The sequence below is a fragment of the Dipodomys merriami genome, unplaced genomic scaffold, assembly GCF_024711535.1.
Source record: "Dipodomys merriami isolate MVZ:Mamm:240054 unplaced genomic scaffold, mDipMer1.0.p SCAF_163, whole genome shotgun sequence".
Lineage (NCBI taxonomy): Eukaryota > Metazoa > Chordata > Mammalia > Rodentia > Heteromyidae > Dipodomys > Dipodomys merriami.
This window is the reverse complement of record NW_027202971.1, coordinates 2,099,310-2,114,360: the sequence shown is the minus strand read 5'-3', so window position 1 is coordinate 2,114,360 and position 15,051 is coordinate 2,099,310. Positions and strand designations below refer to the sequence as shown.

The window sequence follows — 15,051 nt, the reverse complement described above, 5'->3', positions numbered from 1 at the left end:
TGATGGCCACACGCTTTATTACGCAGAACCTTCCCCTTCCCGATGTGTGTCGGGCATGGGCGCACTTTAAGCGAGATGCGGCTTTTGCTCCCTTTTGAACAGGATGGCGATGCAAACGCTGAGATGAGCCCTCGCGCGAGGGCACTGCTGGCTCCAAGCCCTCACCCCGGCCAGAGCCTCCACAAGCCCTTCAGGAGCAGCTCCCCGTGGGCCTCCAGGGCGCTTCAGCCTCCTCTCCTCCTCTGGGTGGCTGATTCTGAGCCGGAGCTGACTTCACGCCCACAGACTGGACGGACCGCACCTATGCTGGAAAGAGATGGCGTCGGGACTCAGCGGGGCTCTGCGGGGTCAGTGCGGCCGTGGCGGTGGCCTCTAGGGAGGGCGGTTCCAGTGTGGTGACGGCCACCGTGACAATGCCACTGTGTCTTTGGCCATGCCTCACAGCTAAGGCCTGCTACAGGCTGGAAGCTGGTGACTGTTCGCAGGTCCTTGCTCCTGGAGGGCCAGGAGCACCTGGGAGGCAGGGCAGCAAAGTCTCAGGCCATGGGAGATGGGTGGGAGCGGTGGGCGGGGCCTCGGGCAGCCTTGCGGGGGCACGGCAGGGTGAACGTGCTGGTCGCGATTCCCACGGCTCCTCGGGAACTTAGAGCGGGTGGCGGCAGCCCAGGCACTCCAGGCTGGGCTGGGCTGGAGGTCAGGGGCCCGGGACCAGGCCAGCAAGGCTGCCTGCGCCCTCAGCTCACTATTCCGATTGTTTCTCTGCTTTGTGAACTGGCAGTGGTGGGTCTGGGTTGCTCAAGGGCTTGCAAAGCGAGAGAGTTGCAAAGACGATCCTCTGACTCTCATCACCCATCACCGGCCCCCAGCTGGGCACGGTCTGCAGCGCGGGGAGCGTGGGGTGGCCGGGTGCCGCCGGGGCTGGCTGGGACCGGACGCCGCCGCTCGCCCTCAGTCCTCTGCGCTGCCCGCCAGCTTCCTGACGAGGCTCTGGTAGGTGTCTCTCTCCACCTGCCACGCATGGTGCCTCCTCACGTACTCCTTCCCGCGGGCGGCGAGCGCCCGCTCCAACTCAGGCTCGTGAAGCAGTCTCTTTGCCAAGTGAATGAACTCCTGGAAGAGAGGGCGTGTAGAAGACACGGGCATGAGCCGCAGGCGCAGGACCTGTGCCCGTCCGCAGCGGGGCGGGGCGGGGCGCCTCACTTCCATGCCTACACAGGGCCCGAGCCGGGGCCTGAACTGAAGTCCCGGGCTCCATCTAGGGACAGACATGGCCAGCCGGCCCTCTCGTCTCCTGTGCCCACCGGGAAGCTGAAGGAGCCAGGAACACAGGCTCGCGTGCCAGGGCCCAGTGTGGCGACACAATCAGCGCTGGAGACCCAGCCTTGCACACCTAGCAATGCTGACACAATCAGCGCTGGAGGCCCAGCCTCGCACACCTAGCAATGCTCAATCAGCACTGGAGGCCCAGCCTCGCACACCTAGAGATGGTGCACAATCAGCACTGGAGGCCGAGCCTCGCACACCTGGTGATGTTGACACAATCAGCACTGGAAGCTGAGCCTCGCACACCTGGTGATGTTGACACAATCAACAGTGGAAGCTGAGCCTCGCACACCTGGTGATGTTGACACAATCAGCAGTGGAAGCTGAGCCTTGCACACCTGGTGATGTTGACACAATCAGCAGTGGAAGCTGAGCCTCGCACACCTGGTGATGTTGACACAATCAGCAGTGGAAGCTGAGCCTCGCACACCTGGCGATGGTGCACAATCAGCAATGGAGGCTGAGCCTTGCACACCAAGTGAAGTATCCCCCCCCCGTCGGTCCCCCATCATCCCCCACAAGCCCATGGGAACCCCAGAGCTCTGCTGTTTAAAAGGAATGTCCACATACTCTCAAAATTATTGTTAATTAAACACTGGATGCCTTTTATGGCCAACAATCTGAATAGCAATATTTATGAGAGAATTATATTTTTATGTATTTGTGTGTATACTTTAGAGCAAATTGGTGTTCTTTTCATAATAAAAATGTAACGTATTTATCCCCATCTCGTGGCAGAACAGCACTCATACTGAAATTATCAGAGAGACTTACAACCCTGGAATATCATTTTACGATATTGCTCATATCTCTGATTTACCCAACACAGAGATTTTTGGCTGAAACCCAATGCCCTGCTTATACAAATTCTGTGGAACGTAAGGCCATTTTACAAGATCCTGAATGATAGAGTTTCTGGGAACAGGGTGTGATAAAATGCTCTTTTTTTCTTAGCAATAAGGAAGTCTGGAAAAAAATAAATAAAACAGAAGATTTAAATAAAGCCAGAAAGATCTGGGTTAGGAGCAGGGCTCACCACGTGAATGGAGAGAGCAGAGCGCATGCAAGACCCCTGGAAGGCAGGCTCCCGCCCTGGGTTCTGGGATGTCTTGACCATTGCGGAAAGCCCTCCCGTCCAGCCCACACCACGTACAGCTCTGCAGGGCCATTTCCCCACCCCCTACTTAGAGGGGAGGGTCCACTTCTCCTCTCAGATGGAACTGGCCAAGTGACGTGCTCCATCAGATGTCAGGAGTGCAGGGTGAGTCTGTAATCCCAGATACTTGGGAGGTGGAGATCAGGACGACTGTGGTTCCGGGCTGGCCCAGGCCATTGTTAACGAGCCTCCATCTCCACGGACAGCCCACGGAAGGGCCTGCCTCCACAGAGGCTCGGGTGGGAGGATCAAGGTCTGTGGCCAGACAAAAATGCAAGACCCTACGTGAAAAGATAACCTAATGTGAAAAGGGCTCCAGTGGTAGAGGAGCTGCCTAGGGAGTGTGAGGTCCCGAGTTCAAATGCCGCTAGAAGATAGCAAAGACACGGAAGAGCAGGTGCAGTTTCACTTCCAAGCCAAGGTACAGGTTCAGTCTTGCTCTTGCACACTTGTGGACAGTGCAGAAGGATGTCTGGGTCCTCCTTGCTGCCACCAGCATCCAGGCTGACACACCTGAGCGGGTGTGGACAGAGATGCCTGGCCACCATCCCTAAGGCCACACAGCCCGGGAGGGCTGTCTCGGGCCATCCAGCCCAAGGGGGATGGTCACTGGGCAAGTGGCCACTACACCTATGGGTAGTAGAAAAGCCACCCCCAGAGCCCAGCTCGAGTGCTCACACCTGCCCTCGGCGCCTGGTGAACTCAGGAGGGGCCTGTGCTGGGACCCTTCCGTCCCTGACAGGGACTGGCCGGCCCTGGCACATCTCCCCCTCCATGCCCCTCCCACGTGCTCACCCTCACAACTGTGGCTGGCAGGCTGAAGCCCCAGTGCCGGTGGGAGGCTGGGCCTCCCTCTGGGGACTCTCACCAGGCTCTACTCTCCCAGCTCCGCCCCAGCCGGGTGCCTCCCCGCCCAGCCAGGCCCCAGCTTGCTGGTAAGGCTTCCTGTCCCTTGCTGTGGTGTGGAGAGAGCTCCACCTGGTGGCTGGTCCCATCCCAGCCACACGCCAAGCTGCGGCTTTACCTCCTCCACTCACTGCCATGCTCTGCTGTGACCAGCGCGGGCCTGTTGGGTGAAGCAGGGCCCAGGGCGGGGATGGACGCTCCCCAGGACAGAGGAGAGACCCGGGACGGGGCACTCTCCTGGGCAGGCCCGGGACAGGACACGCTCTCCAGGAGCCAGGAATATCCTAAAGCCTAAGTGCCGACACTTCTTACAAAATAAGAACAAGTCAAGGGAGGGAGGAAGAGCAGAGAGAATCACGCAGGAGAGACAGAGGAAGGGAGGAGAGGCAGGGAGAGTAGGGGAGAGGGAAGGTGGGAGGGGCAGGCAGGAAGAGACGGGAGGTCTGTGACTCGGCCTCGGTGGTCAGCAGCACTGTGCCAAGCCCTCCCTCCTGGGCCCCTCCCTGCAGGTCCCTGTGGAGGGCTGCCCTCTTCCACCGCTCCTCACTGATACGTACGTGTAACTCATCTACTCCATTGTTGGTTAAAGAAATGATCCCTGATATGTTTTTTAATGTAAAGCCTGAAGACTCCAAAGAACAGGGGCTGGAATATACTATGTCCCTGATAAATGTTACTTATCGCCATTCATAGTCCAAAAAGTTTGCTTTTTTTCTGTGGTTGTCTGTAAAACAAATAGAACTGTCCAGAAAAATGAGCTTGAGCTCCCCTTGAAGAGTCTGACCCTGAGAGAGAAAATGGATTCGTGGTTTTTATTGAATGCCACATGGATCTTAATTTGGTAGCGATAAAACACAGCTATAAAACAACTAGGAAAATCACTCTGCTCTTCCCTCCTTCAAAGGAGAAATAACGGGGTTGTTGAAGTAATGAAAAATCAATGCTGGTTTGGTCTGCAAAGCTTTGCTTAAATTGAAGTTTTCCAGGGTTAGGTGTATAAAAATAGTGAGCATTCTGTGCCTCCTGTGGCTGAATGTGTCCAGTCATCAATTTTTTAAATCAAAATTGTTTTCTGTATTTGATTTAGTCAGCTCCTTCATAAGGGCCCCCAAGAAAGCCTTCCTGGCTCCTCTTAGCTATGCAAGCAGCTGGCTCTGGGGTAGGGTCTGGGTCTGGGGTGGGGGCTGGGTCTGGGGTAGGGTCTGGGTCTGGGGTAGGGGCTGGGTCTGGGGAGGAGGCTGGCTCTGGAGTGGGGGCTGGCTCTGGGGTGGAGGCTGGGTCTGAGGTAGAGGCTGGGTCTGGGGTGGAGGCTGGGTCTGGGTGGGGGCTGGCTCTGGGGAGGAGGTTGGGTCTGGAGAGGAGGCTGGGTCTGGGGAGGAGGCTGGCTCTGGGGTGGGGGCTGGCTCTGGGGAGGAAGCTGGGTCTGGGTGGGGGCTGGCTCTGGGGTGGAGGCTGGGTCTGGGGTGGAGGCTGGGTCTGGGTGGGGACTGGGTCTGGGGTGGAAGCTGGGTCTGGGGTAGAGGCTGGGTCTGGGGTGGAGGCTGGGTCTGAGGTGGGGGCTGGGTCTGGGGTGGAGGCTGGGTCTGGGGTGAAGGCTGGGTCTGGGGAGGAGGCTGGGTCTGGGGTGAAGGCTGGGTCTGGGGAGGAGGCTGGCTCTGGGGTGGGGGCTGGGTCTGGGGTGGAGGCTGGGTCTGGGTGGGGGCTTGGTCTGGGGTGGAGGCTGGCTCTGGGGTGGAGGCTGGGTCTGGGGTGGAGGCTGGCTCTGGGGTGGGGGCTGGCTCTGGGGAGGAAGCTGGGTCTGGGTGGGGGCTGGGTCTGGGGTGGAGGCTGGCTCTGGGGTGGAGGCTGGGTCTGGGGTGGAGGCTGGGTCTGGGGTGAAGGCTGGGTCTGGGGAGGAGGCTGGCTCTGGGGTGGGGGCTGGCTCTGGGGTGGAGGCTGGGTCTGGGGTGGAGGCTGGGTCTGGGGTGAAGGCTGGGTCTGGGGTGGGGGCTGGCTCTGGGGTGGGGGCTGGCTCTGGGGAGGAAGCTGGGTCTGGGGTGGGGGCTGGGTCTGGGGTGGAGGCTGGGTCTGGGGTGGAGGCTGGGTCTGGGTGGGGGCTGGGTCTGGGGTGGGGACTGGGTCTGGAGTGGGGGCTGGGTCTGGGGAGGAGGCTGGCTCTGGGGTGGGGGCTGGCTCTGGAGAGGAGGCTGGGTCTGGGTGGGGGCTGGGTCTGGGGTGGGGACTGGCTCTGGGGTGGAGGCTGGGTCTGGGGGTGGAGGCTGGCTCTAGGATGGAGGCTGGGTCTGGGGGGGTGGAGGCAGAGTCTAGGATGGAGGCTGGGTCTGGGTGGGGGCTGGGTCTGGGGTGGAGGCTGGGTCTGGGGTGGAGGCTGGGTCTGGGGGTAGAGGCTGGGTCTGGGGTGGAGGCTGGGTCTGGGGTGGAGGCTGGCTCTGGGGTGGAGGCTGGGTCTGGGGTAGAGGCTGGCTCTGGGGTGGAGGCTGGCTCTGGGGTGGGGGCTGGGTCTGGGGTGGAGGCTGGGTCTGGGGAGGAGGCTGGGTCTGGGGTGGAGGCTGGGTCTGGGGGTAGAGGCTGGGTCTGGGGTGGGGGCTGGGTCTGGGGTGGAGGCTGGGTCTGGGGAGGAGGCTGGGTCTGGGGTGGAGGCTGGGTCTGGGGGTAGAGGCTGGGTCTGGGGTGGGGGCTGGGTCTGGGGTGGAGGCTGGGTCTGGGGAGGAGGCTGGGTCTGGGGTGGAGGCTGGGTCTGGGGGTAGAGGCTGGGTCTGGGGTGGGGGCTGGCTCTGGATGGAGGCTAGGTCTGGGCCGGGCTGGGGGGGCGGGGAGGGAGTGGGCCAAATGAAGAGTAACCATGAAGTGCGCCTGGACCCAGGGCAGGAAGGGTGGCTCGCTGGCCACACTGGGGGGCAGGGGGGGCAGGCAGGACTTCCCCTTGTCTGTGCCCTTCCCCATATCCAGCAGGAGGTCCCCAGATGAATGTTTAACCAAACTGCACCCAGGGGTCCTATTTCCAGTAGTTTCTAAAACAGTGGGACTCCAGCCAGAGCTGGAGGGGGGAAGGAACTGGCAGCTTTCCTCCACAAGAGCCCGGGCACCTCAGTGGACTCCAGGCTGAGGGAGCGGGTCCTGTGTCACCACCCACCTGGCCTGCCTCACCCCTCCACAGGACACACCCACCCACCTGCTCCGAGGGACAAAGCCAGTCCCCCACCGAGCTGGTTCTCGGCCTGTGGCCCTCCTAGGCTGGTCTGGATTGGTCTGGGCTCTGATCCTGCGGGTTCAGTACCTTGTGGTCCCCAAACAGCAGCCCCCCTTTCCCTGCCGGCGGGGGGGGGGGGCGGAGGCTGCCTCTTGCTCCTCGCGGCATGGCCCCCCTACAGGCCCAGGCCTCTCCTCCCCAGTCTCTCCCTTCCCCTCCCCTTTCCTCTCTGAAAACTTCTGTCTTTGGCCTGGAAATCTATCTTTGAAGTCAGGTTTCTGTATATTCTCAACGAAGGAATAAAATTTAAGGCAGACTAGATTACTAACTAGATTAGCATGCTATCTCGGATATGTACTTTTTTTACACATATTTAACTTGCAAGGCCAGCAATCTTTCTGAAGAAAGAAAACGCCATTTCTAGAACCTACCTGAATAGGTATTTGGCATTAATTCTGCCCGCCCTGCAGCACGCCATGGGCTGACATTGTCTGAGGTTCTTGGTTGGGATTAATACGATCTAGTTCCAGACTTGTTTAAAAATCAACAACAAAAAAACCCACATTTTTGTTTTTAAAGCCAAACCTCCCACCCTCAAGTGGTAAAGTCTGGTTGAAACTATGAAGAAAACAAAAGCCAAAAGTGTGACATCCGCGTCTAGCGCGTGCGGTTCTGGGGTGCCAAGAAACAGCGTCCCCTGCGTGAAGCCAGCAAGGGAACCGCCTTCGTTTTCCAAACAAGTTTTTGGAACAACCTTTGTAGAGCTAACACAGAGGGTCCAGGGGAAGCCGGCCTCTGACGCCGCACAGAGTCTGGCAGCTCCGGGGAGCGGGCAGCGCGAGACAGACCCCAGGCGGCGGGCAGGAAGCTGTAAGCACTTTCAGAAACACAACGCCGGGGCCCAGGGGGGCCAGGGGGGCCGGGGGGCCAGGGGGGCCGGGGGGCCGGGGGGGCCGGGGGGGCCGGGGGGGCCAAGGGGGCCAGGGGGGCCGGGGGGGCCAGGGGGGCCAGGGGGGCCGCCTGCCCTCCGCCTCTGTCCTGCTCACAGGCCACTGACACAGGCAGAGCCATCACACCCTCCCACGCTGGGAAGCTGGGCTCAAAGGGAAATGGGCACTGTGGAGGGTCGGAAGAACCCAGCTCTGCCAGCGTGGTGGAGGACATTCTCTGCCTGCAGCTTGGCCAGGCTGGCGGGGGAGACCCGGGCCGGAGCCGGTTGGGTAACAAACACTCCTGTGCTTGGCGCGCCAACAAGGGCTTGCAGAGCTGGCTTCCTGCCTCGAGCTGGGTTTGTTGTTAGTTCTTTTTGTTTTGGTGTGGGGGGAAAGGCAAGGCATTGGCATGCGGAGGCCTGGTTAGGTCCTCCCATGCCTGGGGACGCACCAGACCCCCTGCCCCAAAGCTGACCTGGGGCTTGTTTAGGCAGGAATCACTCTGACTCGTAACAAGCCAGCTGTGGACAGAGGGGCCTAAAGTGTCAGGGACAGGACAAGCCATGCTGGAGGGGACATCTGCCGCCGGACGCTCCAGACAGGGAAGCTGGAGCCTCAAGGGAGGAGGGAGGAGAGGGAGGCATCCTGGGCCCTGGACATGAGGCTCGGCCCCTGTTCAAACATCCCAGACACCCGGCCTTGCCAGCCAGGGAGAGCCTGCCAGGACCCGGGACTCACAGGCCATCCCGGGATGGCACACACGATGCCGCGTGGCCCGGCGAATGTGTGCGGGTATGACAGGCCGGGACTCACGCTTACCTGGGGGTCAGAGAAGAGCAGCCCAGTCACCTCGTGCTCCACCACAGCTGCGTTCCCAGGGATGTTCCGGGCCAGCACAGGGACTTCCAGATCCATCGCCTAAGGAGACAGAAGGACCGACGGGCAGACTGTCACTTGGAGGGCTCAGTGATAAGAGGGCTACGCACGCTCCCCGGGCCCCCTCCCAGCACCTCACAAAACACAGGCCAGCCAAGATGGCCTCACCGCCACCAGCCCCCAGTGTGAAGCCACACCCGAGCCGTAGCTGCCTCTTGCCTGCGGGAGCTCGGGAAACGAGACCGTCATCGCCTGACTGACACAATCACTGCAGCAGCCCTCTGACAGTGTGCCGCTTTCCTTTCAATCACTGTGGCGGTCAGCTATGGCCCAGGCTGATCCCGGGGAAGGGGATCCGGCTGTGGAAGACCCACCGCGGACTGTGGAGGCAGATGGTGGCGGAAGAAGATGCTGGACGCAATGAGGCCAAAGCCGCCTGGGGAAACCTTCTAGAATGTGGCTGCAGTGTGAAGGCGGCCTGAGGGGCTCACGTGAGATGGGGTTTGGAAATGCGCGATCACCTGCAGAGCAGGTGCAGCGAACCGAGAACCTGGAGCAGGTGATCTGGACGTCAGAGGGCAGGCCGAGGCACCGCTGCACCCCTGCCTCTGTGTTCTCCACACCAGCTCCCCTCACCACCCCAGGCCCCGTGATGCAGCCTTCCCGTGGGCACTGTGCGCTCCGTAGCCGCTAGGCCATTCTTAGCCTGGTGGGCGTGGGTTACAGTGATGTTCTTATCTTGTACAGCAGAATGAGGAAGCTCAGCCGCTGGCCACACCCACCGAGCTGCCCACGGATGACGGTGGCTCAGGTGTAGTAAGCGTCTGGGCAGGTGTGAAAACTATCCTGGGTGAAAACTATCCAGTGCAGACTCTCACAGAGGGCTGCTTGCATGCAAGTGTGTGTGTGTGTGTGTGTGTGTGTGTGTGTGTGTGTGTGTGTGTGTGTGTGTGTGTGTGTGTGTGTGTGTGTGTGTGTGTGTGTGTGTGTGTGTGTGTGTGTGTGTGTGTGTGTGTGTGTGTGTGTGTGTCTTAGGCCAGAACTGGGGCTTGAACTCAGCACCCAGAGCTCTTAGTTGGCTTTTTTCACTCAAGGCTAGCACTCTAACCACTTAGGCTACAGCTCCATTCCAGCTTTCTGGTGGTTAATTGGAGATAAGAGTCTCACTGACTTTCCCGCCCAGGCTGGCTTTGAACCACAATCCTTAGATCTCAGCCTTGAGTAGCTAGGATGACAGGCGTGAGCCACCAGTGCCCAGCAATTCTCTTGTATGGTGATGGCTTGGGTGGCAGTGTGCTGGGTAATCACCACTCATTGTGGGGATCATCGTCTGAACACGGCATGCTGAAGTGCTGAGTGCTGCATGCGTCCAGTCACTGGGCCGAGAGCTGTTCGTGGGGGGGTGAGGGGGAGCAGGGCATGGGGCGCTGCCTAAGCTTTAGAGTACAACCCTCCTTTCTTCTGGGTGGCAAAAATTGGCTCTGCTCAGTGTTCTGTGTGCTTTCTGAGAAGCACTAATTAGGAAGACGAGGATGAGAAGATCATTCTTTTTTTTTCAGTCCTGGGGTTTGAACTCAGGGCCTTGTGTCTGCTACCACTTCAGCCATACCTCCAGCCTTTTTTGCTTTTGTTATTTAAAAAAAAAACAATGAGATCTCACAACGATGCCTGCGTGGCCTGACGCTCCAGTTTACGCTCCCCACACAGCCGGAATGACAGACATGCACCACCACCCTCGGCGAAACGTCTGGTTGACCCGAGGTCTCTTGAACGTTTTCTGCCTGGGCTGGCCTTGAACCACATCCTCTTGAGGTCTGCCTCCCAGATAACAGGAATTACAGGTGTGAGCCACCATGACGCCAGACTGAAGAGAACCTAATGCTGTCCTCTGCAGTTCTGTGCAGGTGGACGCCCCGGGCAGCAGTGGCTCAGTCCAGGAACGTGGCCCCGGTGGCCATGCTGGGGGTGACGTGGGGGCCTGTCCGTGAGCAGTGTGCTTTCGCACGCTGCCATGGAAGAACAGCCCGTTTGGGAAGATCGAAGGTCGCGTACTTCACAGGTGATTGTCACGCGATGGTCCGCACTGGGCATCTGAACGGATTCTGATGAAACCCACTCTCGCCACTCCCTGGAAATCAGCTTCATTCAAAACCCCTCGCCTGGAGGTTATCTTGGACTTTCCGAAAGAACGAGATGTCAACATTTTAGGGCAGTTGCAACGGTTAGCAGCTGCTTTTCCTTTGAAGTAAACGAGGTTTGACAGCAACTTATCCACAGCAAAATGCTGTGTGTGCTAGTTATAAAATCCTTCCCTACATCCCCTCATTAGGAAAAAAAAAATGTGCCTAGATACAAAACAGCATCCAGTAGGTGCTCAATACTGGCACTGATCAGGGGAGAGAACCAGCCTAGAGTTCAGTGGGGACGGACTGGGGTGGGGCTCGGGGGTGGGGCTCGGGGGTGGGGCACGGGGGTGGGGCTCGGGGGAGGGGCTCGGGGGTGGGGCTCGGGGGAGGGGCTCAGGGGTGGGGCACGGGGGTGGGGCACGGGGGTGGGGCTCAGGCCTTGCCACACCCCTGCGAGCCCCACTTGAGTCCACCACAGGGGTAGCTTCCGGCATCTCCCTTGTGATCTTACTTTGTTCTGGGTTTTTGTTTGGTGAAACGACCAAGGAAAACATCTGTCTTACAGCGCTGGCCAGAGCTCAGGTTTGGGAAGAGGACTTTTTCCTCTTTGCCTCTGGGGTTTGTAAACTGTCCCTCTGCCAGTGAATCCAGTGCATTCAGATGGTAGCCAAGGGCATCAAGCAGGCTACAGGTATGGTGGGTCTGGCCAAGAACACAACAGTGGGCACCACACAGAGCGAGCACGGGTGAGCCCTGACCCCAGGCCAGAGCGAGCACGGGTGAGCCCTGACCCCAGGCCAGAGCGAGCACGGGTGAGCCCTGACCCCAGGCCAGAGCGAGCACGGGTGAGCCCTGACCCCAGGCCAGAGCGAGCGCGGGTGAGCCCTGACCCCAGGCCAGAGCGAGCACGGGTGAGCCCTGACCCCAGGCCAGAGCGAGCGCGGGTGAGCCCTGACCCCAGGCCTCCCCTTCTGCAGTAGGCTCAGCCACGGGTGTGCTGCGCCCCCGCAGGACCCGAGGCCGTCGGTGGGACAGCTGCCTACCAGGAGCGCGGGGCCAGCCCCTCCGGGCATGGCCTCCCTCAAAGGGAAACCTGCGTTAGACTCACATCAACAACTACCTAGACAATGTCGTTAGGATATTCTGCTACAATGTCCTTCCCCAGAGCCCCTGAGAGGGGAGAAGACACGTTAGGGGGTCACCTCAGACAGGGAGAGCTTGGTTGTAACCCGGTACGTGAGTGGACACTGCCCAGCAGAGCCTGACGTAGAGTCCAGGGCAGAACTTCCTTGCTGCAGCCTGGCCCAGGCGGCAGCCTGTGCCGTACCCGGCTGGACACACACCTCTGGCCAAAGCAGAGGCCGTGCTGCTGTCCAGCCCAGCACGGAGGGGAGGCACAAGTGTTCCCTCCATCCCCGCTGGACGCTGGGATCGCAGAGCACAACAGAGTGGCGAGAAGAGACATGGGCTCAAGGCAGGCGTTTGGGGGAACACCTCGCCCCACTTCCTGCCGTGTCCCCCGCCTCCCCGTCCCCCGCCTCCCCGTCCTGGGCCTCACTTCATTCTGGTCCCCGCAAAGAGAAACAGCAGTGAGAACTGAAGCCAGAGTTCCGAGACAGCCCTCCAAACGTTGGTCATCCTCCTGCCTTTAGAAGACAGAGGCCCGACACCCACGCGTCAGCCGCCCCGCGGAGCCCGGGCCCCTTCCCGTCCCAACGCTGCGCACCTCCAGGATGGCGGCCGACATGCCCTCGGAAAGGGAGCTGTTCACCAGCGCGAAGCAGTTCTTCATGGCCGCGTGCAGGTCCCCCTGCGACATCTCGCTGACCAGCCGCACCCCGGAGGCCCTGAACCACAGGGAGAGCACATGGGAGACATGAGGAGAAGCCTCTGAGGATGACTGTAGATCAGGCCAGCACAACTGGCTGACTCGTCAGCGGGGACCACATGGGGGATCCGTGACGGTCCCTGTGCCTGGCCTGTATGAATACGCGCACTGCACTGGCTCCAACACTGGGAGCCAGATGCACTTCAGGGGAGCCCACACCCTGCCCCCCAGAGCTGACAGAGCTGTGACCCAGCTGGGTCACGCTTCCCACCAAGCAGGAGCTTCTTCCCATGTTCCTGCCTGTCCCTGCCCTTGCCGGCCCCATCTTGTTGGACGCACACGCTCTGACCCAGAGGGCTGAGCTGTGCAATGTGGGCATCTGCACTGTGAACATGGCAGACCCCGACTCACACCCTCTGAGGAGGGTGGCACGCGGGGGCACTGGGAGACAGCCCTTCCAAGGACAGGCTCAATGGAGGGTGGAGCCTTCTTGCCCTGTCCTGTCTCCTGCCCCGTGATGGATGAAGTCCTGTGACCAGACGGCCTGTCACAGGACGGGAGACATAGGCCAGGGTGCCAGGAATGGGACTGAAGCAGCCCAGGGCCCTGAAGGCTCAGCCCACCCCAGTCCGCCATTAAACTACTCTCAGATTTGTCTTGGGAGATAGGATCTTGTGATGTAATCCAGGCTGGACCAAAACATTCCATTCCCCAGCCTCAGGGCTGGGATATAGCTGGTGCCACCAGGCCCGGATCAGATTGTCTTAAATGAGCAATTAAACATCAACTCATCCAACCCAGTGCTACGGAGTCTTGGTTTTTTTCTGGTGGGAGAATGCAGTTTCTAACCAATATACTGACAAACTGATCTTGAAAGAGGCTCTAGCCAAAGACAAGGCAGCTCCGTCCTTCCAAACCCTGGGGGATGGGAAAGACTTAAAAGTCTTTTCAGTATGTGCCAGTGTAACCCATGAAGACGTATCCCCCGCCGTGGTTTCCCCTGCGTTCAGGCTGGCCCTGTGGTGGGCCAGCGTCTATGCGGTGCAGCTGTCGCCTCCAGGCTGAGCCATGGGGCAGGGTGGGACTGCAAGGCCCGGGAGAGGCCCAGGCACCGGCACCGTGAGGAGCCTCGCGGGCTTCCTCTCCCCTCACCTCTTCACCCGGGCTTTTACTTCTCTCGTAAACTCTGGATCCACCTGGAAGGAGACAGAGAAGGACCTGAGGGGTCGGTAGCAGAGCCCCAGTCTCCAGAGAATTAAACCTAAGAGCTGCGGAGCCGAGTCCACACCCAAATCACACAGATGGGGGTGCCTGGGTTTGTTCCGCGGGGCTGGTGGTGTCAGGTGTGCTCACACCGTGCGTGGCTGGGCAGGCTGCGTCACACTCGAGGCACAAGGCTGTGCGGGCTTGGAACTCGGCCCTAGAGAGATGTTTGGAGGGAAGAAGGTCCAGCCGTGAGTGGGCAGGGCGCTGTTTTCTAGTCACTCAGGACACTCTGGGCTAAAAGCCCTTTGCACACACTAACTTCTTTGTGGAAACGCCTTCCTCTCCTTTGACTCAGGAAGACACAGCTCTGAGAGATGGTTTCTCACACTGCTAGAAAGGTGCTGGCCCAGTCTTCACATCTAGGCAGTCTGACTCGAGAGTCAAGCTCATAAAGCCGGTTTCTGCTGTGGAATGCCTATGGAATACCTATTTGCTCTATGTTCCAGTCTCTCCAGGCACGTCACCCTGTCCCCACATCTCCTCATCCTCCCGGGTACAGACAATGCCCCCTCACAGATGCCCTCCATTGACTGTCCTCCCACGAGAGCCAGCAGCAGAGGACCTCTGCACCCCATCCCCTGCCTGGACCCCAGGAGGTGCTTGGCGCACAGTTCTGTGCCTGGGAATCTATGTGGATGGACAGGATAGTCTGTTCATTCCCCAGTTCTGATCACTTCTGTTCAAGGTACCTGGAGCCTCTGAGTTAATTCTATGATCACTGGGCACCCCAGGATGAGCAGTAAACAGTCCAATAAAAACATGACTTGCTCTACACATTTTCACATTAATAATTTACTCCTGATCATTTTAGCTTAACAACCTCCTCCCCTTGATTGATTAGCATGCTTTGCACTCATAATTAACTCTTCGGGGAAAGATCATTTGCCAGGGAATCAAATCAAAACCCCTAAGGCCTCTGAAATACCCAGCACCTGAACTGAAGTTTCGCTTAAGTTCTAACAGCCTCTCAGGACAGAACTTCACACTGCACTGTGTTCTCTGGGTTTACTTTCCACATGAGTTCATTTTCAAATCTCTTAGTGAAGCCAAGTGAAACAAAATGCATGACGAAGAGAAAAGGAAGGGCAGACAGATACTCAGTTAATGAAAGCACACACTATGAAAGTTTTAGTGGCAAAAGCACTGTGAACAGCAGGGGCGGTCTTCAGTTCTTCCTCTGAGTCATTGACTTCCCAGGAGAAATATATTGTCCTGGTTCTGGGGCTTAGGGGAAACGACCTCTGATATGAGAAGCTACCAGGGGAGTTACAAGGCTTCCATGCCCACACTGACCATCCCCAGGTGCTCCTTAGCACCAGAAAAGGCCAAGCAAGGTGCCCCGGGGCAGGAGCTGTGTGTTTCCCTGAAATGGGAAACTGGAGGTCAAAGGGACTTTCGTGGAAATCCAAACTCCAGGTGTCTGCAGACAAGGCAGGGCCTCGGCAAGT

At 59.1% G+C, this 15,051-nt stretch overlaps 1 protein-coding gene across 4 annotated transcripts in view; it reads right to left on the bottom strand.

Annotated features, from left to right (window-relative positions):
* The window catches only part of Glt1d1 (glycosyltransferase 1 domain containing 1), a 46,886-nt gene continuing 31,835 nt past the window's right edge, over nt 1-15,051 (bottom strand). For 3 of the 4 annotated variants that reach the window (XM_070024899.1, XM_070024895.1, XM_070024897.1), the window contains 4 exons: nt 13,490-13,533; nt 12,236-12,356; nt 8,327-8,425; nt 1-1,110 (listed from right to left, as the gene is read on the bottom strand). In XM_070024899.1, coding sequence (XP_069881000.1) covers nt 949-1,110; nt 8,327-8,425; nt 12,236-12,356; nt 13,490-13,533 — 426 coding nt within the window. In that variant the 3' untranslated portion in view covers nt 1-948. The remainder of the gene's footprint in view (nt 1,111-8,326; nt 8,426-12,235; nt 12,357-13,489; nt 13,534-15,051) is intronic. The other variant, XM_070024898.1, reaches the window with a different exon arrangement.